The following is a 25236-nucleotide window of genomic DNA, read 5'->3' on the forward strand; positions in this document are numbered from 1 at the left end:
ACCTCTCTTTTGCCCCTCGTTCGTCCATCACCCCACGTCAAGGTCTCACAATAACACGGCCAGCCGAACGACAGACCAACAGCATGTTTTCCCTTGCGAATCTGTATGTCAGACCGGGACGCCGCATAGTGGGGCGCTCGCGTCATCCCGCTCCGGTGATTCGACCGAACGACGCCCTTGGCTCCGTCCTCGGTCTTGGCCGGACGGATACCGGTGCCTCTCGCGCCCTCTATGGCCTTGTCGCCAAGTCCGCCGAGCCTTGGGAGACCGGGATAGTCTCGCATCTCCGCCCCCAGCTCCCACCCGCGATGCCACGACAAACGGCTGATGGAGGATTCGCTAAATCTCTTGTCCTATGTAATTCCAAGACCTTATATCCATTCTCCACTTACCACAGCGCGTCGCGCTTATGAGTGGTCTTTCGTGAACCCCACGAAGCGTGGACTGAAAAGCAAGATTGCGTGCTTGGGATGAACGCCTCCTGGCGGCGGGCGAAAAGTGAAAGTTCTGCAGTCCAGCCGGGTCGCGTTCAATATTTCTCGAACTCAATAAGTAGACAAGCATCGACGAGCGGTCTGGTACGTACCAAGGCACTGAGAAAGCTTTCTTCCTCTCCTGTCCTTTCCTTCTCCACCTCGGACCATCTTACTCAAGGCGATCTCTTGTCCCTCAGGGTTTCATCATCCAAAGCCAGTCGCATCTCATACTTTGTTTTGCACTCACATGTTGACGACCAAAACTGCAACCTTGATATCGCACTCTCGCCGAACGAAAGCCGGCCTCTTCCGTCGGACCGGACCGGACCTGCGTCTTTCTCGGGCCGCAAGCATCAACACGTGGTGATGGACGTGCTCAAGAAAATCGGGGGCTGGTTTGCTCCTCCGCCGAACAAAGCAGAAGACGGCCGTGATGCGTGGCCCTCAAGGGCCTCCTTTCTTCTAGCATCCATGGGTGGCTGCGCCGGAATGGGCAACCTCCTTCGGTACCCATCCCAGGTGTACAACAACCATGGCCTGCAGTGGTACATCCCATATCTGATGGCCGTTTTCATCGTTGCTATCCCAGTTCTCGTACTCGAAATAGCCATTGGACAGGCCTACCGTGGTGGTAGTGTTGTGGCCTACGCGAATGTCAACCAGAGACTGAAGGGGTTGGGACTATCGTTGATCTACGTTGGCTTTGTTGTCACGCCATACTTCGTCGTCAACTTGGCGTGGATTATGAGCTATTTCCGACATTCCTTCACCAGCCCATTACCATGGACCAACGAGCCCGATTACTTCTTCAACCGAAAGGTCGTTGCCAACGTTGACCCAATCGAGGGCAATCTAACGGCAGATGGCAGCAGCGTTTTGAACTACACCGAGTATCCCGGTACAGCTCTATTGGGGGAGACGACCGGATGGGCGGCCTTCACCTTCTTCCTCATGTATATCTCCATTTTCCGCGGCGTCGGGCTCACTGGCCGCGTCGTGTACTTTACGATGGGCCTGCCTATTGTTGTCACCATTGTGCTGATCGGTAGGTCCGTATCGCTTGAGAATGCGGGTGAAGGTGTGAAGCTCTATTTCGCGACATGGAGAGGCGACCAACTCGCAAGAGGTCAGGTCTGGCAGACAGCTTGTGGTCAGGTACGAACGCCCTTATCTACCCGCTTTATGTTGAACTTCGAGACTCTTCGCAGGGTACTCATTGAAGATGCATTTCTCAGACGATGAACTGACTATTATCTAGGTCTTCTTCAGCACCGGAGTGGGTTTCGGTTACTTTACGTCGTATGCTTCATATAATCGACAGTATTCCAACGCAGTCATGGATTCAATCTTGATCGTTTGCAGCAATGTGCTCTTTGAGAACATCGCCGCATTTGCCGTCTTCGGCGTGGTCGGGTACCTCGGCATGCGACCCGACCCAGAAAACCCCATCGGAGGCTTCAGCGTTGGCTTCCTCACTTTACCTCAGGCAGTGGCCGAAATGCCCGGTGCCAATTTCTGGGCTGTAGCATTGTTTTTCACACTCATGGTCCTCGGCTACAGCTCAGCATTCGCCATGTTGGACGCCATCGTCACACTGGTGATGGACACGGGAATTAAGGCTAGCAGGCCTATAGTTGTCACGACTCTTACGATCATGTCCTTCCTTTTGTGCCTTCCATACTGCACGGAGTTCGGGTATTACCTCCTGACTGGCATTGACCGGTGGACGAACGATGTTGCATTAGTCTTCGTTGTCTTTGCCGAATGCATTTCATCAACAAGTGTTTACCGTTGCAAAGATGTTATTGGACAAGTCGGCAAGCCAGCTTTTGTCATCTACAACACATGCTACATCCTAGCTATGGTCCTGGGAGTGGCCATCGCCCACGCTGTGCACCCAGGAGCTGGAGCTGGTGTTGGGTTCGGTATCTTCATCGGCGGAAGTATCGCCTCAAGTATCATTGGCAAAATCCCAGACTCCATCCCGCCGAGGTTCTGGGGAAAGAACGCTTTCATCAGCAAGTTCTGGTATCTGGCCTTCTACTCTGTAAGTGTTCGTCTTCCGTTACAAAGAGAATCAGTCTAACATTGTTGGTCAGGGAAACCAACTTCGGAGGGATCTCAACGTAGTCATCGGCAGCGGAAAGAACTGGAATATTCCGACATTCTGGCCCGTATTACTTCGCTACATCTCAGGGCCGATCTTGGCTATCGTCTACGGCTTTTCATACCCATCATTTTATGAACTCCGCTACGATCCATTGCATATCCTAGGCTTTGCTGTCGGCCACGTCGCTTTGATCTTGATTTTAGCCGGCTTCATAGTGCCGCGCTGGTTCAACGTCTTCATCCCAGTGCATCGTCGGAATGAAGGCAAGATGGCTTACGCTCCAAACGTCACCATCGGTGCAGACGAGGCTCAAGCTATCGCTGCTGGGACAATGGAGCAAGGAAACTCGCAGGCTCACTCGCATTCGGACGAGGGTGTTGGCAGAAAGGAGTCGCCTACCAATGACGGCCTCATTACAGAGGAGGAAAAGAAGACCGCCTTATAGAGCAGCTATGTGCCTGAAAGAGTATACAATAAAGCGAAAGGGAGATTGAATTCACGAAGGACGATAAATTACGTTGGATTGCAATTAACATGACATAGAATAATGTATCTCATCACCTTTCTCGGTATTCGCTTGGCAGACGTTGAATCCATTACCGCTGGGTCCGTAAGACATTCCGCTCACCGTCATAGATGTATGTTTCGACTAGTGTACGTAGAAGATCAAAGGCCAGTTCACCAAACCAGCTCGAAGCTCAGCGTAATTGAGTCAGGAATCCTGATTCAAAATTCTTTGAACAACTGTCGATCGACGCTCGGGGCATGTCGAAACATCTGAAAAGCCGGACAAGCCGAGGCTTGTTGCGTTCTATGCGGAGGGGACACGGTTCGCCGGTGCGGGGCGGACGGCTAATGGACTCCAGCTAGAACCTTGAGAATATCATGATTGAGGTACATATGGATCATCTACAACTAGAGCAACTCCATACAACTCGTTGATTCTTCGGAAACTAGCCAAAAAAAAACTTCCTTGCCTTATTCCTTCGCTCCAAATTTGATCATGCCTCTCAGGACCAACCTCCCAGGTCATCTCGCATCGCGCGCAAATGACACCGCGCGCATAGCATCGGCGTCTGGATCTGCAGCAGATAGGCGCCATGGGCTTGCTGAGCTCGCTCGGAATGAAGACATCCAGTACATTGTCGGCGACTGGATGTCAGAGTACAACATGACATCAAGGGGTGTTGCAAAGGCGACTGATCCCACAAACTCGTCTGAATTTGAGCCTTCATTTCTCGAAGCGGTCGAGCCTGCGCTGCAATACTTGGATTCCAGGCGGATCAAACTTGCCGTCAATGCTGGCGCAAGCGATACGAAGAAGCTGCATGATGTTCTAGTTCACATGATTAGCGAGAAGGGCTTGAAGCTTAAAGTCGCCTGGATTGAGGGCGACGAGGTGATTGATGTTGTTAAAAAGGGGCTGAAGTCTGGAGAAGGATTTAAGAATCTTACAACGGGTACTTCACGACCCAGCCAATCCCATGGCTTATGGTGCTAGATGCTGACAAGTCTAGGCGAGAATATCAAGGACTGGCCTTACGAACCCATCTACGCTCAGGCATATTTGGGCTGCTGGGGAATAGTTGAAGCATTCAAGCAAGGAGCTCATATCGTGTTGTGCGGCCGTGTAGCTGATGCTTCGCCAACCATTGCATGCGCAGCATACCATCATGGCTGGAAGCGTGATGACTACTCGCAGCTGGCGCACGCACTCGTTGCAGGTCACTTCATCGAATGCACGACTTACGTGACGGGCGGAAACTTTTCTGGGTTCAAGAGCTTGCCTGGTACTTCTGTCGAAATTGGATTTCCGATTGCCAAAGTCGAGGAAACTGGCGAGTTTACCGTCTACAAGCAAGCTCGAACGGGAGGTATGGTGACTTTGGAAACGTGCAAAGCTCAGCTTCTCTACGAGATCCAAGGGCCATATTACTACAATTCAGATGTCGCGGCCATCCTAGACAACATCAAGATGACACAGGTGGGACAGGATCAAGTGTAGGTCGCCATCACAATACCCATTGAAAACTCCCACTGACATCGCTACAGTCGAGTCTTCAACGTCGGCAGTATGAAGCCTCCTCCGACTACAAAGGTTGGCATTACAGCCAAAGGCGGATATCAAGCCGAAGCCCATTACTTTCTTTGCGGCCTCGACATCAATGAGAAGGCGACATTGTTTGAGCGTCAGCTTCGTCACGTTCTTGACGTAAAGTCCTTCTCTTGTCTCAAATTCAGCACCAACGGCTCTTGTCCAGAGAACCCCACAAACCAAGATGCAGCAACTGTCGATCTCCGCATCTTTGCACAAGCGCGCGACCAAGCAGCGTTGTCGCCCTTGAAGTTCCTGAAGCCAATTGTGGATAACATCATGCAAAGCTACCCCGGTGCAACATTCCACCTAGACACGCGACAAGCAATCCCAAAGGAGTACCATGAGTACTGGGTTAGCATTCTCCCGCAGAGCACAGCAAAGCACGTGTGCCATTTACCGTGGAAGAGTCAAAAGGTCGACATTGAGCCCCCGCGGGACACAGTGGACTTTTTGTACGACCAACCGACGTACGAGACCAAAAGCCCGACTGATGTGGCGACCTTGGGGCCAACTACAAGGGCACCGCTTGGGTACGTCGTACATGCGCGGTCGGGTGACAAGGGATCCGACAGCAACGTTGGATTCTTTGTGCGGAATGCCGACGAGTGGGATTGGTTAAGGTCGATGTTGACGGTCGGGAAGATTCGTGATTTGCTAGGAGAGGATGACAAGGGTAAACCGGTTTTCCGTTTCGAGCTCCCACATCTCCATGGTGAGTTATTCTGTCCTTTGTAAAGGCCGATGGTGTCGTGTTCAACTGACTTGGAGATAGCTGTGCACTTCCTATTGAAGGATCACCTGGATAGGGGTGTCTCTGCAAGCTCGTCTTACGATTTCCTTAGCAAGAACTTGGCAGAGTATCTACGATGCAAGCATGTCGACATCCCGGACAGGTTCTTGGCTCGTGGCAGAATCTGAAGGGCGAAATGGAGATATCCTTGTGAGGCAAAGACGCCGGAAGAGGTACACATAGGTACTTTTGCGATCCAAGATGGGTTACACCGAGGATCTGCGGCGTCAGCGGTGGAATTACGGGCTAACCTTTGACCGTAGTATGACGAGCCTCGCGATGATGTGGCTGGGTGACGACTTGGTACACCACAGAAGGAATAGTTGTGGTAAAACGAATCAGGCAATGGGAGAAAAGAGCCGAGCTCTTTGGTTCTTCTGTGGCTTATTACCCCGCCAAAAGCCTGACGACATAGCGTTGGCTGCCGCTTATCCTTTCCGCCGTTTGATGGCTGGGGTCGAGTTAGCTTGCAAAGCTTCTTGTCTCAGACATATCCACCGGTACACTGAACCCGGCCCTTTAGATCAAACGAGACTTTAATTGCCCCTTCTGGAATTCAGAGAGTCTTGCGCAGAAACACAATAAGAGTCACGTTCTTTGGATGTTGGTTGGTTTAGATAACGAAGGTCAGCGGCGCAACACTGTCTTCCCTGTCGTGGCAAAGCCGACGTACGCGCCATGGTAATAAAGTTGCCATAATACCGGTTTTACCTTGATCCGTTTGCTCATCATGTTTTAGTGCTAGGTATTGACTAACGGAACATTGAGCGTACATAGTAGGTTGAAAGCCCACGTGGCACAGTCTGACGGTCGACACAGCTCGCCAGATCCCAAACCCTAGCATTCGGAAACGGCTTGGGGTGACGCGATGATGATAGAGTGGCGGACCAGAAAAAACAGGGCTGAGGCCCAAGGGCACACTCTTTCTCATGATTGCCAAACAAATCACCGTCCGGGATTCGCAACCGGATGCGTGGTCTACCATGCCGGAATAGGCAGTTCTTGATGCCGGTCAGTCATCCTTAGGGGGCCTTTGGGGGCGGAATCCCCAACCCAACCCAACCGCCGGACCACTCACTCCATGAATCCACGTCTCCGGAGCGGCTGCTCCACTTCGCGCCGGGAGCTCGGGGGGTCTAAAAGATGTCCCACTGATCTCCTTTGCTTCTCGGGATGCTGCAGCCTGTAAGCCTGCAAAGCCACCACGGATACCAAGGTACTTTGACAGGACCCCTCCCTTGCTGTGCTACTGTTCCTGGAGTGAGTGAGAGTGAGCGAGGGAAAGAGTGATAGCTTATCGGAGACTACTTGACAAGCTTGGGCAGACATGACGGTGTCTGTCAGGTATCACAATAGGATCAGCCCCTGGTGAGACGCCACAGCCATGAGTCTCCGAAACGTCATTTTTGGGCTTGCTTACTTACTTTAGGCATGGGATTCCCTCTCAGTGGTCAGATTGATGATCTTATTCAAAACCATCTCTACCAAAGTTCGCGGGAAAACTCACCTTTTTCCGGTTGCCGTCCACCAGCACCTCAAATCCAACGAGTATCACCGTTCTATTTCGCCAGCTTCTCTTTCATGCTTCGAAGTAATCGGCCTCAGCACTATTCACCTCAATATCCGACCACGAAACATCAACATCATGACGAGACTCAGCGACGCGATCAAGGATGACCATCGGAAGATCGAGCAGGCATATCGATATATCCTCACATCAACCACTCTAGAAGACAAAGTCCGATGGAGGAATGAGCTCAGCCTCGAACTGGCAAGGCATTGCATCAGCGAGGAACAAGTCCTCCTTCCAATCCTCACAGATCGACTGGCCGATGGCGAGTCTCGTAGCGCCAGGAATCACACGGACCGCGAAAGCGTAAGTTTAGCGTTGCCGCCCACCCATAGTCACATCGGGAAATTGATCGGTCGCTTTAGTTGAAGGAAAAGATTTGCCGCCTCCAAGCGATTCCAGTCGACGATGACAGTTTCGAAACCGAGTTAAAGGCTCTCTGGGTAGACCTGGCAGCCCACGTCCGCGATACCGACAACCAGGACGTGGCCCGGTTGGAAGAGTGCCTCACCATGACCGAGTCTGAGGAGCTTGCGAGGCAATTTCGGCTCACAATGTCCATGGCTCCGACGCGGAGTAACCCCTCGCCTGATCGCGGTCCGCCGTCTCAGCAGATCACAGACTTCCTCGCCACCAAAACTGGGCCTTGAATGCGCATGGCCCGATTTTGCGGGGTTGGTGAGGAGGGAATTCTGGGGAAGCATGGGTGAGACGTCCGATGATATACGGCATTATGACGGAGCAAGATCCTAGTGGTCACAGTAAATATTAATCATTATGGGTTTCTCTCAGTATGCTGGTTGCACCCAAGATAACGGCCTGGATTTCAATACTCTGACTACATCTCTTTTCTGACCTCGCATGTACTGTAACAAAACACATGATAAGCCTGGAGCCGACCGACCCGGAGCCGAGCAACTCCGGGTGGGCCCGATCGGTGTCGACCACGGCGAGTTTGCCCCGGTATCTCTTTGTCACTTCCACGTCATAAGACCACGGCTTGCAGCACTTCCAGCACACCAGGATCACATCCATCTGTCTTCCAAATTTTCGCAGTTCATCTTTTCCTACGTAATCTTGTTGCGCAGGTACCCTCAGCTTGCGGAGCCAGTGAAGGTAATAGTGACTGCGGCATCGGAAACCGCCGGAGTCAACTCCGTTAGAAACCAAAACTGCCGATGCATGACATGTGCCATAACTCTCTTCGTTCATACTTGGTCGTTCAATCATGCTTTGGCAATGCGCGCCAAAGCCAAACCTCCATTTGCTTGTAGCCCAAAGCTACCAAAAACTTGATTTAGCTCACAGTTCCAGACAGTGAACGCATGTAAGTTCATTACATGTGAGAGCATTTGCTCCACTTTACCATCACAAGGTGGTTTGAACCTTAGTCAAAGATGCACTTTCTTAGAACCTGATTGGAAACACTGTTACCCATCCGGCCGAGAGCTTACATCAGAATTTCCCAATATGCAGTCCTGAGAGGCGAAGTCCCTATTCCCCACAAGACTTTCCGTGGTCGGCAAGATAAGCGGAGGTCTAGTGCCCTTGGCCTCTGAGTTGTCGATTTCCGTCATGTTATTTAAGCTGGCTCCTCATGATACGGCCATGAAAGCCTATGGAGCTCTCATCTACGAACTTCTGAAGCCCCCGAGATTTCAACTCATCAGTCAACATTCAAGATGTCGTACAAAGATTACGATGTACGGGACCAATACTCAACCCGCCGGCGGCACCACTCACCAGCCTACTCCGACTTGAGCGTCGGAAGTCCAGGGTACAGCCCGACAAGGGATGCCGGCGCTGCCCACGTCGCACACCAGCACTACAAGCCTCCCGATCGCAGAGGCCGCGTCGAAGTCTACGAAGAAGATAGATACAAACCAAGAATCAGAGACTATCACTACGAAGAAAGGCGTCCACGATCGCGACCAAGATCCGAGGTCTACGACTCCGACCGCAGCCATCGTAGCCACAGGGATGGGCACCATCGCCACCACAGCCACACACACAGCAGAAGCAAACGGAGGCATTCCACCTCCGGGCCCAATTGGGGTCAGGCCGCTGTTGCAGCTGCTAGTGCCGGTATCATTGAGGCGGGTCTGGCGCGGCATGACAGGGACCGAACGGCAAGAGTCATGACGGCGGCGGCGGGAGCCGGGGCGATTGACGCCGTCGCTGGGAAGCATGGAGAGAAGCCGTCTAGGACTTGGGAGAATGTTGTCGGAAGCACTGTTGGCGGCTTGGTAGTTGATCGTGTGGCTCATGGATCGGGACGCCGGCATTGACGAGTTCACGGCGAGGGGCGCCCGGGTTCGGCGAGACACAGCGCTTGCGTCGAGCCATGAAATTTCTTTAGCAAACACTCACGTAAAACCAGAGATATGCAACACTTGTTCAAGTTCTTCCCAGAACGTATCGAGTTAACCAGTTCATCTACGGCAACTGTTCTTGACCCTAGTCTTCGGAAACAGTCCCGAATTCCCAGCTCACGATCTCCGGAGTCCGCAACTGGCCGCCATCCGATCCATGTCGGTCAGACCAACAAGAGGTCCTCCCATCTGATTCCTGCCGGTGGGTGTCGGTGCCATTGGCTAGGACACCACTTACTTGAGACTAAGGGCGGCTCGATACAACACTATCGCCAAGCGATTCGCGGAGGATAAATGAGCTTAATCTAAATGCCGGATGAACTGGCCCCGCCAAGCTAGCATTGGCACCTTTATTCCATTGTCAGTCTCACTTAGCGATGCAATCCGTTCTTGCCACCACCTCATGACCTTCCGCTCGTGGGATGCCGGAAGGGGTCGCCCCGTGGTCGCCGGCCTGGAACGTCGTCGCGGTTGAGGGAGTCGTCAAGTCCGTTATGGACCATGTTCACGGCAGATTCGATATAAAATGATGAATGACCTCCCTTTCTCATGACCTGCGCCGTGCGCATTTGTATACTTGATGCTAAAGGGAAAGCAATAACTTTACAACATGAAGCTTCTCGGTCTTCTCGCTGCTGCCGGCCTCTGCCAGGCCCACACCATCTTCGTCTCCCTCGAGGCCGATGGCGTCAACAGCGGCGTTTCTCAAGGCATCCGTACCCCGGAGTACGACGGTCCTCAGACCGACGTCACGTCCCAGTATATCGCCTGCAACGGTGATCCGAACCCGACGAAGTCAACCGACAAAGTCATCACCGTGACAGCCGGGTCAACAGTGACAGCCGTCTGGCGCCACACCCTGACCAGCGGGCCCGAGGACGTCATGGACGCCAGCCACAAGGGACCAACTCTTGCCTACATGAAGAAGGTCACCGACGCCAAGACCGACCCCGGTACTGGCGCGGGATGGTTCAAAATCCAGGAGGACGGGCTGAGCAGTGGTGTCTGGGGAACGGAGCGCGTCATTGGTAATGCTGGGAAGCAGGCTATTACTATTCCCAAGTGTATTGCCAACGGACAGTACCTTCTCAGAGCTGAGATGATTGCCTTGCACGGCGCCAGCTCTTACCCGGGTGCACAACTGTACATGGAGTGTGCTCAGATCAATGTCGTTGGCGGGACCGCGGCCAAGAGCCCGTCGACTGTCAGCTTTCCTGGTGCTTACAAGGTCTGTTGTTGAATCGTTACCATCAAGCCACATGAGATGCACTGTTTACTGACTATTGTCTCAGGGATCCGATCCCGGCATCACAATCAACATCTACTACCCCGTCGTCACGAACTATACGATTCCAGGACCCGCGAAGTTCGCTTGCTAAATCTTAACATGTGCTTTCAGCGGTTTTGATGCATCAGTATCATCAGTCATCAGTATCATTAGTGGTACGGATGAACTCTTTGATGGTTGGAGACGGAGATTAATTTCATGTACATATTACATGAGGAATCAAACTTGCACACACTGTGAAATTTCGATAGCTCTCCCAGACCTATGTTCCATTGCTTCAGAGCCTCTTGTATCATAGCTGGGTAATCGGCGCCAAAGCCTTCCGTTTATGGAATTCCGTAATGAAGAGCTTGCAGTCGAACTAAGAATCTTTCTCCTCCACTAACACCACGCATAATGCTCATTGTTAATCAAAATCGGAGCGTCCTCTGCTCCCAAATCCTCGCCATCCTCGAACCATAGTAGACTAGCAATGCTATGACTCTGCCTCTCAACGTAAACAGCATCTAGGTCGCTTTGGTCCAAAAGGCTCTTTACCATGGGAGATGGATCCCATAGTTGTACCTGGTCTAGCCTCCAATCTGCCGCCTCTGCTTGAGCAGCCTGCATCACAGCCTTCAACGCAGCAGCTTGCTCTGCATAATCTTTCATCGATATCGTGATGTTTGCTTCGCGTGGCTTGTTCGCAGTCTCATCCCCTTCTACCACAAGGCGTAGAATATAAAAAACATTCTTATCATCTGCACTCTCAATGCTATGGGGGTCTGGGTGCCTGTAGTAACGACGAACCCAAGTAGCCCAGACCTGCTTCCCAGCCACTCCAGTGATAACTCCCTTTATCACTGCCTTTTTACTAAAGATCTGCTTGGTAGCAAAGTCTTCTTTGCGAATGTGCCATAACATATGATTCAAGTCTGGTAGAATAACCACCCGCTTGCGTGACGGACTCGGTGTGGCCATGTCATTTTGTATCATAGCCTTGTCCCTGAGGCATAGGCTCTCCAGATCCGATTCGAAGATTGGCCGTGAAGTCGCAGGTTTCTCCATCTTTGCAGGCGGCAACACCAGGTGCCCGTTGATTGGGTTTGGTGTCCATCCCATCTTGGTATAAAACTCCTTTCCTATGTCTGAGTACAGGACGCTTCCAATGATCCTTCCGTTCTCGGACTGCCAACCGCGCATAACCGTCGCTAACTCCTTCATGTGACGAGCTGCGAAGCCGCGGCCGCGAAACTTTTCTGGACAGAAGACGCTGGCGACCCCATGAACGATTCTCTCCGTCGTGTTCCCCATGCTATCGCTCACGAGACAGCGTTTGCGAAAGGTTTCACATGAGCAGAAGATACTCCGCTCATTTGGCGGCGAAGTTTTGTCAACGAGAACCCAGGTCGCCATGCCTCCGTCTTTCGCAAGTGGGACTGTGGTGAGGTACGCGGACTCGAGCATGTACAAGGGCTGAGTCAAAGAATCTTTCCATTCATCAGCCGTAATTGTCCATATCTGGATGCATTCTTCGGGTGTAGGATGGTCGAGGTGAAGATCTAAAGAGGAGGAGCTAGCGATTGCGACTATAGACTTCGCCCGTGTACTTGTCAAGGAAGCCATTGTTTGTCTCAAGAAACCATGTGGCCGATTGAAGTTCAATTTGAGGTGATTTGAAGTCATCGGAAGCCTAGAGTTATTCAAGAAGTTTAAACTGAAGTTGCGCTAACAAGACAGCCGCTAAAGCCCTGAGCAATTCTATGACCCCCCTGCATATTGCACACTTTGTTGAGCGGGGTACCCCTAAAGTTGCTGTTGATACCTGGATTCGTGATCAAGACAATCCGTGCTTTCATCAGCGATAGTAGTGATGGAAAGTTCGCTGGCGTCTCACTTGACGTTAATAAGATAGCTTGAGGTTTTAAATCTTCAAAATTTACCAGTCTATTTACAGGTAATGAGTTCTAAACTGAATCTACAGATGAATTGAATCGAGCTTTTCATACACAACATCCCCGCGCTCAGTGGCGGTGGGGAGCTCTTCCAAGACGCATGGGTCTGCTGCGAGCGTGCCTTCTGGCATGCGCAGCAGCCGGGGCCGCGGTGGAGTTGGAAACAGGGCACGAGGTGTACATGACACCGCGGCCGTTGGTGCCAACATAGACAACGTTGGCCTCGTTGGCGGAACCAACTAGAGCAGCGCCGTCGAGAGCGCCAAAGCTGTAGGTGCCCTGGAGGTCAACCCACGAAGCACCGAGATCGGCGCTGGCGTAGAGCTTCTTGCCGTCGGCGGCCTCGCCAAAGACGTACAGGTTCCAGGCGCTGCCTTCGCCCTTGCCGACGGAGACGGCGTGTGCGTTGGAAGGGCCAGAGATGGAGGTGAAGGTCTTGCCAAAGTCGGTGCTGTGGAAGACGCCCGAGTTGGTGGAGACGAACAGCTCGCCGGCTGTGGCGGGGTGAGCGGCAATGAAGCGGATTTCGGTGACGTTGCCCAGGGGAGACTCTGTGAAGGTGGCTGCACCGTCAGTAGAGACGTAGAAGGTGGCCTTGGAACCGGCGTAGAAGACGTCGTTCTTCTTCTTGTCGCTGGCGATGACGCTGCTCGCGGGGAGGGTGCTGTTCTCGGGCTTGCCGCCGTTGCGGATGACCTGGACGCCCTCGCTCTTGGAGGACCAGAGAATGACATCGCCGTCGGCAGAGTAAGCAACGGAGCCGTCGGTGATAGTGTTGCCGGTGGAGTTCACAACGGACCAAGTCTCGCCGCCGTCGTTGCTGAGGGCAAGCTGAGGAGAGTCGGTGGCCTTACCGATGCGAGCAACCTTGTTGGGGCTGTTGCCGGCAAAGTCAACGTCGACACTGCTGGCCCACCAAGGGTTCGTCCAGGCCGATTGAGGGGCCTTGTCGACATCGGCGGCGGTCTTGTAGGTGAAGCCGTTGTTGTCAAGAGTCGCGAAGAAGAGCTCAGGGCCCTCAGCGGCACTGGCCAAGGCACCGACTGCCATCTCCTCGATACCGGAAGCAAGACTCTGGATGGTGATGGTCTTGTTCTTGTCCCAGTTGGTCAGGTCGTTGCTACCGTACAGGGTAAGGCCGGTGCCGTAGAAGAACTTGTCGCTGTTGGTGGGGTCAATTGAGAGGGACTCAATCATCCAGCCGAGCTTCTTGGTGTCGATGTCGAGGAAGTTCGTCTCGATCCAGGGAGCGTTGGGGGCGCTGATGGTGTACTGCGGCGCAACCTTGCCATCGGCACCGTAGCTCCAGATTCTCTTCCAGGTCGCGCCGGAGTCAGTGGAGCGGAAGAGAATGGCATCGGGATACCAGCTGTTCAGGGTGGCGACAACGATCGTTCCAGGCTTCTGCATATCGACACCGAGTCCACCAAAGCCGTAGTAGAGATCGCTACCAGTGGTGGGGGTGATATCGGTCCACTTGCTCGAAGTCAGGTCGTACTTCCAGACACCGCCCTGGGTGCCATCGTAGGGGCCGGTTCCATCGGAGTAGGTGAAGTAAATGACCTTCTCGGCGGGTTGGAGCACAGCCTTGTGGGGGAAGAACTTCTTGGGCTGGCCATCGACAGGGCCCCAGGTGGCACCGGCGTCAGTGCTCACGTAGACGGATGCAGTGGTGTTGTCGGCGGTTCCAACAAAGATTCTCGAGGTCGCACCGTTGACGACGTCGGAGGTCTCGTCGAAGGTGACGAAGGTCAGACCTTGAAGGTCACCGTTGTAGGCATCGCTCGCTGCGCCAGGGCGGAAAGTACCGACGGCCTCGAAAGTAGAGACCTTGGAGAAAGTCGCACCTAATCAATTATACTCTGTCAGAAAACCGAATTGAGGGGAGATCGTGGATGGAATTCTTCTGCTCACCAGCGTCTGTGCTCTTCCACAAACCGTTGCCGCTGCGGGCACCAAAGAAGATAATCTCCGAGTTCTTGGGGTCGACAGCCAACCGCTCACCGGTTCCGCGACCGGGCATGTTGCCGCCGACCTTGAAGGGAAGAGTGGTGGTCTCCCAGGTCTCTCCCTTGTCGGAGCTGCGCGCGAAAGTTCCATTCTTGGGGTCCCTGCTATAGTTTAGCTTCGATGCGGGATGTCAAGTTGAGCTGCAGAGCAGTGCTTACCAGTCGTTGGTGTACATGCCAGTAGCAATGTAGACCTTGTTCGCATCCTGGGCGTCAACCGCAAGAGCGTCGATGCCCCATCGGTTCCAGTTGGCGTCATCAGCAAATCCGTTGGCGTCGGTGATGGGGGTCCATGAGTCGTCGGCGTTCAGTCTGTAAAGACCTCCAATGTCGGTGCGAGCGTATGCGACTCCCTTCTCGGTCGGGTGGAAGACGATGGACGGCACGAAGCCGCCACCGCCTCCGGTGTGGACGTTCTTCCACGAGCAAGCGGCGCGGACGGACGCCGCGGCCGCCAAAATAAGACCGGCGCTTCTCATGATTGGATGTTGTAGGCTAGGTCACTCGAAACTTGAAAGAATGGTGAATCGTAGATGGACCAGCCAAGTGAAATGAATGTTTGGTACTGTTAGAAAAAGAGTGAATGTCGCGAAAGCGAACGTGGTGAGAAAAAGAGAGTAACTGAACCAGAAGATAGACAGACAAGAAAGTCATACGAAATTGCTCCATAGGGGACTGTCAACTATTTACATCATTACCAGTTCACCCCCTCGGCTCGGTCAGGACAACCATACTTGGTTAGTAAACAGGATACATGAGCCGAATAGGCGCGAACTTCCTTCTTCGCGATGCACTACCAGGGGAAGAGCTTCTGGAATAGATTGAAGGCATCCCCACGAAAGTTTAAACCCAAGAAAGTTGTGGGCAGAATGCCGAAACCGAGTGATTAACGCGGCCCGCCCGATTCACCCAGCAATCAGAAGCATCCGGTTACAGCAAGACGACATGGTTGTTGGCTCCATCAGCAACCCAATAATCCACCAGTGAGTGCTCGGTTTGGCGAAGAATGAGGTAAAGTGAGGCAATTAGCTTATAACACGTGAGGCCATGCCATCCCGGAAGTTGAAGAGGGTTGAAAATCTTAGCCAATTACGCTGTATTTGCGCTGTGCTAGTGTGTCAAGTTGAGCTGGAGCTCCTTGGGACCTTTGATTAAGGGGTCAATGGGACGAACCAGCTCGTCGGTTTTCAGATATTAGCGAGCTATATCCCTGTCCCTTCAGAGGCTGAGCTCAACCTGACGAACTTATGTAAGCGGGTTTTCAGTGTTTTTACGACCGAAAGAAGAGTCAGTTGCCCTTCGCGGCTCAATGTGGTAGTTGTCTAATTGATTATCAGACACTTATTCAAAACTTGGGCAGACTTTCTACAAGATTCTAGTTTACATGCCAACTCAAGAGTGAGGGGCCTTTGCGAAGGCAAAGACTCTGGAGTCGAGTCAATCTGACGTCTATCGTAGAAGTTACTTTACCTAGTTCAATCGCAAAAGTGGAACATTCTCCCTTTCCAATCATAACTTCCAGCAATCTTACTAGACTAAGTACATGCAATGAAGGTAGAAAATCAGGACTCCATCGCTTGATGATTCGGATCATATATCGGATAAGACTTGCAACAAATAAACTCTCGCGATCGATGCGGCGAAAAAATCTCACACCTCTACGACTCTACGTGCTCGAGTCAATAGCGCAGGAGACCCACAGGTTGTTCGCCCCAGCGGACAAAGCCTTCAGTACTCTGGAGCGACCTGGCCTTGCATCAATGGCTTAAGTCGTGGTAAACAGCCTATATGGAAGACTTTCATCTCTCCTTTACGGACCAAAAGTTTCATCAGACCCGAGCCTTCACAGGTAGTCGGACATCTTTTACACCAGCCATCCTTCCCGGAAGTGAATGAATTGAGACAAATTATTTTTGTACGCGCTCATTCCTGCCTCTATGCATTTTGAAGCTGTGGAAGGGTATGTTGTTTGACGTTCCATACAAAATGAATCGGCTGATTGGCTATTTTTCACAAGCTTGCTTGAAGCCAGCATTGCAAGCAAAAAGCAATGTCAGCGCAGATCTTGACTATTCCTTCATTCATTCATGCTGTCAGCGAGGTAATACCTTATTTATGCTGACCAATGTATGCGTCTGGTGTGACACGGTGATCATGGCTAGAGCAGCATTGGTGTGAAGATCCAAAAAGGTCATGTCTCCATGCTTCAAGGGCCAAAATTCCTGTCACTCCCTTCCCATGTCACTAGCTCACATGCGTGAGTTCTTGTTTTTCCTTATCCAAGAATTTTCGCAATTGACCATTCGGGCATCGTCTTGACGTTGAAAGAGATCGACGCTAACATGATTATTTGAGATTTTGGTCCACCTACACATCTAGCAACTCGACTTCACAAGGCTCGGCGGATCGTGAAACAATCCAGCTTGCTGTCTCTGCTTAGTTGAGTCCAGGTAGGCGGTTCTCGTTCTGCAGCTTAGTGGCCTACCTAAACTAACAATGGATCGTTGACATCATGTTCCGCCCAGAACTGGGCTAAATTCGCAAGACTTTGTCGGCAACAGCCGCCAAAATACCAGATTGAGCCTACAGGTCGTCCTGAAGTCTGTTGTTCGATCTATCGCCTGCGTCTAGGCTGTTAAGGTTCGGACGAGCGACCCTCTGAACCTCGCCCGACTCTCCCCTGAGCAAGCAGTCAAAAGTCAAATTCTGACTAGCGTCATAGTTACATCCCCGCAAGCTCCCGTTGCCCACGTTTCCGTCCCTGGAGATCTTGGAAAAATATGTCCCTGAACCAATCTTCATTGTTCACGAAATACTGAGAAAGGGTCCAAGCAGTAAGCCGCTGTCTGACCAGAGGACCCTAAGAACGGTGGTCATCGGTGTAAGCCCCAGTTTCTGCGGTGGTGCAGTCTGTTCACGCGCTAATGCAAACAAACTTAGCCAGGAACGCAATAGACTATGTCTAGCGTGGACAAAATGAGCGTGATCTTCTAGCGCCCGCCTCCAGTCTAGCCGAAAATGCACTTCAGCTCTCGTAAACACTCGCGACAGGATCTATTCCGGGCAAAGCTCACAGCGTCCGGTGGGATGGGGATCGAATGGAGGAAACATGTCATACGATATAAGTGTCTTGTCAATCCTTTTCACTTCCAGATATTGTCTGTAAACCTCCAAGTCTCACGGGTCGACTGATCACTCTCTTTTTCATCTAACTTTTCCTATACTCTCCTTTCAAAATGCGTGTCACTTACGCCGTTTCTACGTTCATTACCATATTGGGCTTGACCCATGCCGCCCCGGCTGACGAGGAGGCACGATTCCACGCCGAGCACAAACGCCAGCTCGGCACCAGCGCAGGCAGTCTTGGAAAGGATGCGACTTTTGACTATGTCATCGTCGGCGGTGGCACTGCCGGTCTGGTGATGGCCAACAGACTGAGCGCCAACCCCGATGTTACCGTAGCTGTGATTGAGGCCGGCACGTTCTACGAGATCACCAACCTTCTCATCGGCCAGACACCCGCCGGCGATACTCTTTTCGCTGGCGCTAGTCCTCTTGACACGAACCCTCTCGTGGACTGGAACTTCATCACGCAGCCACAAACCGGTGCCAACAACCGCAAGATTCACTATGCTCGTGGCAAGTGTCTCGGTGGAAGGTGAATTCCCAAGTCGTGAAGTTACATTTAATTTGGCAAATAGTCTAACGCAACATCAGTTCCGCTCGCAACTTCATGATCTACCAGCGCGGTACCAAGCAGTCCTACCAGAAGTGGGCAGATGCCATCGGCGATGATAGCTACACCTGGGACTCCCTTCTTCCGTACTTCAAGAAGAGTGTCAAGTTTACCCCGCCCGGCCCTACTCGCTTCCCCAACGCCAGCGCAGAGTACAACCTTGACGCTTTCGATGCTGCCGGAGGCCCTCTTGACGTCTCCTACGCCAACTACGCTCAGCCTTTCAGCACGTACCTCGAGCCCTCCCTCAATGAGATCGGGATTCCACAGGCCCAGGACTTCAACAGTGGTGAGCTTATGGGTGCGCAGTACTGCTCCGACACTATCCAGCCTAGCAAGCAGCAGCGTGAGTCCAGTCAGACCTCGTTCCTCAACGAGGCCATTGGCCGCAAGAACCTCAAGGTTTACCAGCTGTCTCTGGCCAAGAAGATTCTCTTTGACAGCAACAAGAAGGCGACTGGTGTTGTTCTTACTTCCAATGCTGGCATCACCACCTACACCCTCAAGGCCAACAAGGAGGTCATCCTGTCCGCCGGTGCCTTCCAGAGCCCCCAGCTTCTCATGGTCTCCGGTGTTGGCCCTAAGGACCAGCTCAACAAGTTCAAGATCCCCATCGTGGCTGAGCGCCCTGGTGTCGGCCAAAACATGGAGGACCACGTCTTCTTCGGTCCCACGTGGCGCGTCAAGGTCCAGACTCTGACCCGTCTGGCCAACGACCTCATCTACACTGCTGCCCAGTTCGCCTTCGACTACTCCATCCGCAAGATCGGCCCCCTCACCAACCCCGTCTGTGACTTCCTCGGCTGGGAGAAGACCCCTCGCGACCTCATCTCCTCTGATACTGCTGCCATCCTCGACAGCAACTTCCCTGCTGACTGGCCCGAGATCGAGTATCTCACCGCCCCTGGCTACGTCGGTGACTTCTCCAACCTTCTCCTCACCCAGCCCAAGGACGGCTATCAGTACGCCACCATTCTCGGAGGTCTCGTTGCTCCCATGTCCAAGGGCACCGTCACCCTAGCCTCCGCCGATACCAAGGACCTGCCTCTCATCGACCCCAAGTGGCTCACCGACCCAACTGACGTTGCCGTCGCCGTTGCCACCTTCAAGCGCCTCCGTCAGGCCTTTGCTAGCAATGCCATGAAGCCCGTCTTGGCCGACAACAAGGAGTACTTCCCCGGTCCCAAGGTCGAGACTGATGCCCAGATCCTCCAGAACATTCGCAACACTGTCATGACCATTTGGCACGCCAGCTGCACGTGCCGTATGGGCAAGTCTGACGACCCAATGGCTGTCGTCGACAAGGATGCCAAGGTCATCGGTGTCAGTGGTCTGAGAGTTGTCGATGCTAGCAGCTTTGCGCTTTTGCCCCCTGGCCACCCCCAGAGCACTGTTTATGTCTTGGCCGAGAAGATTTCTGCCCAGATTTTGGCCGGTTACTAAAAAATACTGAGTTGGTTTTTGTCCTAAAGAGTCGAGGGACTTGCATATAGATAAGATTATGTCTTTTGAGAGGAGCGATACATACCACAAGTGTCACTGAACACTCTAATGTAATTAATGTCTGTAATTATATTGAATTCATGACGAAGACCTTTCACGTTGTATAACAAACTCTATAGGCGTTGTTGAGGGACTGTTGTTAATTGCATACCTATATCGTCGCTCCGACTTACCTCAAACCCTACGACGAGGAACTGAGTGGAACGGAGTGGAACGGCAGACTCCAGCCGTGGGATTGACCCCCTGCCCTAAAGAGTGGTGGATTTCGGGCATAGTTGCCGAGTCGAAACCCACTGGCGTGATCGCCTCATCCGATCAACTGACAGATGTGGACTCTGATTGTCATTTTTGTGGGTTGATCTCGGCAAACCTGTACAGTGTAACCGTTCAGTCAGTGACCGAATGCGCCATGCCGAAGATCTTAATTACCAACAATTGATAGAAGGCCTATTGTATCTATGCTTAGTTTCTTCCTCCTTCAAAGCCAATCAACTACCTCGAGTAGTTAAGCCATAACACAAACTGCAACCACCTTCAACTCAGGTCAAGAAACCTGAGGTATCACTACTTGCCTGCGCCAATATGCCTGTCAGCAACAATCAAGCAGGCTAGGACGGGCTCAGGCTTGGGTTCGCCGCAACGCATGTAGAACCTCAGTTGGAGAACACCACTTCCTGACTAGACCCTGTCATCTTGTTGGACAAGGTGCATCTGGTCTCCCCATTGGCAACACCCAACGAATGGCTCTCGGCGAACTTGCTGCACATGGAATCTATGTTCTACGCTAAGCCGGGATCACTTCCATGTTCTGCATCTCATGCCTCCATATCCCGTTCTCCCAACAGCAGCACCTCCGAATGTCCGATGCGTTGATGCGGCGTAGCAAACCGGTACTTATGTCCTACTTAAGAACTCATCTACGAACGCGAAAATTCACCTTGGACTCTTTCGTTGCCCTCATCGTCTCAGTTAGCATTACCAGCTCACCAGTGGCGATTGGTAAAGGCACTGCATCTTATTTATTATCCGTTGCCACCAATACTACCGGTACCAAGGGTCAAGATGTCATCGTTCATCGGAGTCGCTCTTGGCGCTCTGTCATTGGTGTCAGCAGCAATCATACCCACGGGTAACAAGACAACCATCATCGAGAGAGATGTTGTGATTCTAGGCGGAGGTGCTTCTGGAGCTCACGCAGCCGTAAGACTCCGCGAAGACTATAACAAGACAATTGTCGTCGTGGAAAAACAGAACCGCATTGTAAGTGAAAATCAACTGGATCTGAAAAGAGTGAAGAGCCTAATGCCCACTCAGGGCGGTCACGTCGCAACCTTCACAGACCCCGAAACTGGAAACCCATATGACTTTGGTGTAAACTCATATACGGATTACGGCGGCGCCCGCGATTTCTTCGCCCGCTTCAATATCCCTGTGCAGACTCCAGTCAGACAGGTATTGACGACCACGTATGCCGACTTCAGCACAGGAAAGACAACCAACTACTCCTTACCGGCTTCCGCGGACGCTACAGCTGCCCTGAAGGCTTATCTCGAGCAGTGTGAGAAGTACGAATCGTACATTCTTCCCTCCTATGCAAACTTCCCAAACACAACCGTTGGTGTTCCTGAAGACCTCACCCTCAAGTTCTCCGACTTCGTCAAGAAGCACAATCTTCAGGCGGCTGTTCCTCGCATCTTTCAGACCACCGGTCTTGGTCTGGGCAATATCGCCGACCAGACAACTTTGTACGTCATGCAGGGCTTCGGCGCACCCATCACTCGGTCATTCCTGGGCACGGTTGGTTCCTTCGTGCCTGTATCCAGGCGAAACCAAGACATTTACGATGCCATTGCAGACCTCCTCGGCGACGATGTCCTCTACTCGTCCACAGCTATCAAGACCTCCCGTACCGAGGATGGCGTGGAGGTTCTTGTTCGTGCCCCCGACAACAAGCAGACACTGATCAGGGCCAAGAAGCTTCTTGTCTCTTTTGCGCCTACAATTGCCAATTTTGACGGCATAGATATCAGCGACGAGGAGGCGGCTGTCTTCTCGAAGTGGGAATGGACTACCGTCCACGCCGGCATCGTTTCCCACCCTTCCTTACCCATCAACTACTCCCTCACGAACAACGTTCCCACAAACTGGATCTCCCTTCCTAAGACTCCCTTCGTTGGGCGCTTCGATTACCTCGGCGACAACAACTTCCGCGTGCTGATCACCGGCTCCTCCAATTACGATAGCACTCAGGCACAAGCTCTAGTCAGAAAGTCCCTCAAGTTGCTAGCTAACGCTGGTACGATCCCGAGCCTCGGTACCGAGCAGCTCAATGTGAAAGCCTGGGCTAACCACGGTGCCGTGAGCCTGCGTGTGCCTGGCGCTGAGCTGGCAGCTGGACATATCACTGAGCAATACGCTCTTCAGGGTCGTAGAAGCACATACTATACAGGAGCTGCATGGTCTGCGCAGTTCACCACCATCTTGTGGGAGTACAACAACCAGCATCTCCTACCAAAGCTGCTGGCAGAGTTTTGAAAGGTCATGATGTCGCTTTGAAGGCTGTTGATGAGGAACATGCAGCTACCTTAGACCAGAACATGATGGATAATATCATTATCAAGAAGGGCCAAGGTCGAAGTGACAACGCTTAAGTGTTTATTCCTTCTCGTTATCCTGAAAGTCAACATAGAGCAGGCAGTGCAAACTTCAGAGCTGGGTGGCAACAGAGTCTCTCCGGTGCTGCAGATGTCCATGATCTCGTCACAGCAACCGAGTGAACTCAATAACGAACCGGTGGGAGTGTTTGCACGCCTCAAATTGAACCGCGGAGTCCGCCAATCTGGCAAGCCCGCAATGCCCGGAATCTCGCCACTTTCTACAGCCCACCTGCCATCTGATGTGGAATCTGCTAAATTTCTTGGGTCGGAGACGTGCTTCAACGGGATCGCATCCCGGGAATCCCTGAAGTGACTGCAAGGAACGAGCCCCAGCTGCAGTGCATCGGGCTGGGGCCTCACTCCACCCGCTCACAAGGGCCCCTGTTCCAGGATCTTGTCAACAAAAGCGCCAATTTCGGCCGAAGAATAACAGGATATCATCCCATCGGAACGCGATCGCAAGAATGACTCCATGGTACGAGCTTTTGTCTCATCCGTCGGACCGCACTCGGACATTGTCAGGTCATGAGTGTGTATGTTAGACTTCAAGGCTGGCCTGGAAATAATCACGAGTGAAGTGCCTTTGGCGAATCATTGAGAACTTGGTGCGGAGAGGGAGGTCAGCTCACGTATGCCGCATGGCACATACATGCGTACGTGTTGTTCCACTGCATATGCAATCAGATGCTGAAATGTTTATGAGACATCTTTCTCGTATGCCGCTCATGAACGGTTGGAAATGCTAGTCAAGATGTTCAGATCTCCTGGCAAGCTCAGTAGTCTTGATGATCCCATGCAAGTTGCTCGACTGGACTTGTATCGCAGTTTCTTCTTCTATGCGCAAGGCCTTACTTCGATCATACTCGCTGAGCATTATGCCTGCTGGAGGTTGCATGGTCTGCAGTCTGATTTCACCCGTTTGTGTGCCATATCGTGGATCCAAGGCCCATTCATCGAGTTCGTACTGATCGCTTCTGGTTGTCCCGTCAGTACGGCTGCGGAAGGTGTCGTACTCGAGCGTCCTCGGTCCAGAGCCTGTCTGTTGGGACCGCTTGCCACATGCGTCTGGAATATGCTGATTATATGCTGATAGGTTGAGTAACTTGTTGACAAGAGGTTTCAAAGCCGGCGCGCATGCCGCGATGATACCGACCTGCAACTGTAGGCTAGGTGCGAAAGAATTATTAGTTTCAAGCCACCGAGCTTTCTGTAATCGTACCTACAAGCCCCAGAATTGGATACTTCTGTTGAAAGTTTTATCAGGGTCGCTGTCGTTGTTGAGCTGGTATACTGCTTTGACTATGCCCATCGCGACAGCACTTGGGATTTCATTAGTCACGGGAGTCGAGCAATCATGACTTTGAATCATTCAATACTCACAAGTACCCTAAGCTCAAGATTCCAATTGCGTAGAGACGAAGTCTGCGCTTCATCTGCAAATTCCATATGACTGGCACAGGTAGGGTGGCTAGAATTACGTCGGTGAAGATGTTGAATCCTGAAAGTGCGTGAGCGATATCACCATGGCATCGCGGCGATGAGACACAGGAAGCCGACTTACCTGTGTTTATTATACCAAACAGATTAATGTTATTGCCATCTTTACACTTTGGAGGCGGTGTCTTGTTCCTGTCCCAAAATCCTGACATGGGTTTGCAGTGAAGGAAGAACGGAAACATGCCGCCAATCGAGTAGAACAAGACCAGAGCTTATTCGGACCGTCAGTACTTGACAGAAGAGGCCGAACAGTGTGATTTACCTACCAATAGTTGACCACAACGCCCACTTGTACCATCCAGTCTTGCTCAGACGCAAGAGACTAAGGGCGATAGATACCTTAAGAAACATGAGAGCGCCGGCGGCGGAGATGATCGCTTGCCAAAAGGCGACGTGGTTGAACACGATGTAGTCATACTTCTTGTCGATGGTCAAGAAGTGTTTGCCAAGACCGTATTGCGCCTGAATCACGAATGAGATCCATCCTCCCCAGGCGCAGATCTACACACCCGACCAAGTCAGTCTCTGCGAGCAGCAGGATTGGAGCTCGATGCGGTGTACTTACCGCCGATAAGACCATGACTGTATCGTCCCACCCCGGCGCCTTGATGACCCGTATTCTGGCGTATATCCGCAGCGTAACGCTCAACTGCGCCAGGAGATGAAAAACAGTTACGACAGCGATGATGCGCGCGGTGTTACTCTCAGCTGCCCATGCCGGGTTAAAAGGCGCGGGAGCCGTTCCGTTCGTGTTGTTCATGTCTGCCCATCATAGATCGTCACGAGTAGTGTCCTTTTCAGATCGCCAAGTTGGAGGCGACCGGTAGAAAAGGTCTGGTGAGAAGCAGAATGGTCTGTGTGTGCTGAAGTGACGGGAACTCTCGTAGTTGTTCAATTAGTGAAGCGAACGCGAGTTGAGAGAAAGAAACTTTGAAGGTGAGGAAACTTTGAACTAAGTCAACATACCCACTTCCTGGCACCCCCCTGTTTCTGGCACCACAAAAACGATGGGATCACAACCCAACCTCCTCATTACTATTAACTATTGATCCTCAACCACACCCACTACAATACAGCTGCCAGCCTCACTAGGGCATTCAGAGTCGCTGGATTCAGCCGTGATAACCTCCTTTTCACCCGCTTCGATTTGAGCCCGATGGATATCCCTGATGTTCGCGAACTTCGTATTGGGATCG

The 25236-nt window shown here is 52.2% G+C and overlaps 10 protein-coding genes across 10 annotated transcripts; 7 read left to right on the plus strand and 3 right to left on the minus strand.

Moving 5' to 3' along the window:
* Nucleotides 1–83: 83 nt before the first annotated feature.
* Nucleotides 84–3031, plus strand: CTAM01_16418 (Sodium:neurotransmitter symporter family protein; the record flags this gene model as incomplete). Its single annotated transcript, XM_060532411.1, has 4 exons — nucleotides 84–357; nucleotides 655–1631; nucleotides 1735–2523; nucleotides 2576–3031. The coding sequence occupies 4 exons, from the start codon at nucleotides 84–86 to the stop codon at nucleotides 3029–3031; spliced, it is 2496 nt and encodes an 831-aa protein (XP_060373007.1).
* A 558-nt stretch (nucleotides 3032–3589) lies between these two features.
* CTAM01_16419 (uncharacterized protein) lies at nucleotides 3590–5602 on the plus strand (the record flags this gene model as incomplete). Its single annotated transcript, XM_060532412.1, has 4 exons — nucleotides 3590–4046; nucleotides 4104–4587; nucleotides 4639–5396; nucleotides 5457–5602. The coding sequence occupies 4 exons, from the start codon at nucleotides 3590–3592 to the stop codon at nucleotides 5600–5602; spliced, it is 1845 nt and encodes a 614-aa protein (XP_060373008.1).
* Nucleotides 5603–7119: 1517 nt separating this feature from the next.
* On the plus strand, nucleotides 7120–7694 carry CTAM01_16420 (HHE domain-containing protein; the record flags this gene model as incomplete). Its single annotated transcript, XM_060532413.1, has 2 exons — nucleotides 7120–7350; nucleotides 7410–7694. 2 exons carry the CDS (start codon nucleotides 7120–7122, stop codon nucleotides 7692–7694), a joined length of 516 nt encoding a protein of 171 aa, XP_060373009.1.
* A 1032-nt stretch (nucleotides 7695–8726) lies between these two features.
* CTAM01_16421 (uncharacterized protein) lies at nucleotides 8727–9332 on the plus strand (the record flags this gene model as incomplete). Its single annotated transcript, XM_060532414.1, has 1 exon — nucleotides 8727–9332. One exon carries the CDS (start codon nucleotides 8727–8729, stop codon nucleotides 9330–9332), a length of 606 nt encoding a protein of 201 aa, XP_060373010.1.
* A 694-nt stretch (nucleotides 9333–10026) lies between these two features.
* CTAM01_16422 (glycosyl hydrolase family 61) lies at nucleotides 10027–10795 on the plus strand (the record flags this gene model as incomplete). Its single annotated transcript, XM_060532415.1, has 2 exons — nucleotides 10027–10644; nucleotides 10709–10795. 2 exons carry the CDS (start codon nucleotides 10027–10029, stop codon nucleotides 10793–10795), a joined length of 705 nt encoding a protein of 234 aa, XP_060373011.1.
* A 290-nt stretch (nucleotides 10796–11085) lies between these two features.
* CTAM01_16423 (uncharacterized protein) lies at nucleotides 11086–12309 on the minus strand (the record flags this gene model as incomplete). Its single annotated transcript, XM_060532416.1, has 1 exon — nucleotides 11086–12309. One exon carries the CDS (start codon nucleotides 12307–12309, stop codon nucleotides 11086–11088), a length of 1224 nt encoding a protein of 407 aa, XP_060373012.1.
* A 398-nt stretch (nucleotides 12310–12707) lies between these two features.
* On the minus strand, nucleotides 12708–15126 carry CTAM01_16424 (fungal cellulose binding domain-containing protein; the record flags this gene model as incomplete). The annotated part of the gene is made up of 3 exons (XM_060532417.1): nucleotides 12708–14485; nucleotides 14553–14749; nucleotides 14807–15126. 3 exons carry the CDS (start codon nucleotides 15124–15126, stop codon nucleotides 12708–12710), a joined length of 2295 nt encoding a protein of 764 aa, XP_060373013.1.
* Nucleotides 15127–17883: 2757 nt separating this feature from the next.
* CTAM01_16425 (GMC oxidoreductase) lies at nucleotides 17884–19826 on the plus strand (the record flags this gene model as incomplete). Its single annotated transcript, XM_060532418.1, has 2 exons — nucleotides 17884–18305; nucleotides 18365–19826. 2 exons carry the CDS (start codon nucleotides 17884–17886, stop codon nucleotides 19824–19826), a joined length of 1884 nt encoding a protein of 627 aa, XP_060373014.1.
* A 1122-nt stretch (nucleotides 19827–20948) lies between these two features.
* Nucleotides 20949–22421, plus strand: CTAM01_16426 (amine oxidase; the record flags this gene model as incomplete). The annotated part of the gene is made up of 2 exons (XM_060532419.1): nucleotides 20949–21146; nucleotides 21201–22421. The coding sequence occupies 2 exons, from the start codon at nucleotides 20949–20951 to the stop codon at nucleotides 22419–22421; spliced, it is 1419 nt and encodes a 472-aa protein (XP_060373015.1).
* Nucleotides 22422–23285: 864 nt separating this feature from the next.
* CTAM01_16427 (uncharacterized protein) lies at nucleotides 23286–24800 on the minus strand (the record flags this gene model as incomplete). Its single annotated transcript, XM_060532420.1, has 6 exons — nucleotides 23286–23709; nucleotides 23767–23862; nucleotides 23924–24041; nucleotides 24105–24251; nucleotides 24307–24541; nucleotides 24606–24800. The coding sequence occupies 6 exons, from the start codon at nucleotides 24798–24800 to the stop codon at nucleotides 23286–23288; spliced, it is 1215 nt and encodes a 404-aa protein (XP_060373016.1).
* Nucleotides 24801–25236: the final 436 nt, after the last annotated feature.

Source organism: Colletotrichum tamarilloi (assembly GCF_030869305.1).
Source record: "Colletotrichum tamarilloi strain Tom-12 chromosome Unknown Scaffold_220.1, whole genome shotgun sequence".
Classification (NCBI taxonomy): domain Eukaryota; kingdom Fungi; phylum Ascomycota; class Sordariomycetes; order Glomerellales; family Glomerellaceae; genus Colletotrichum; species Colletotrichum tamarilloi.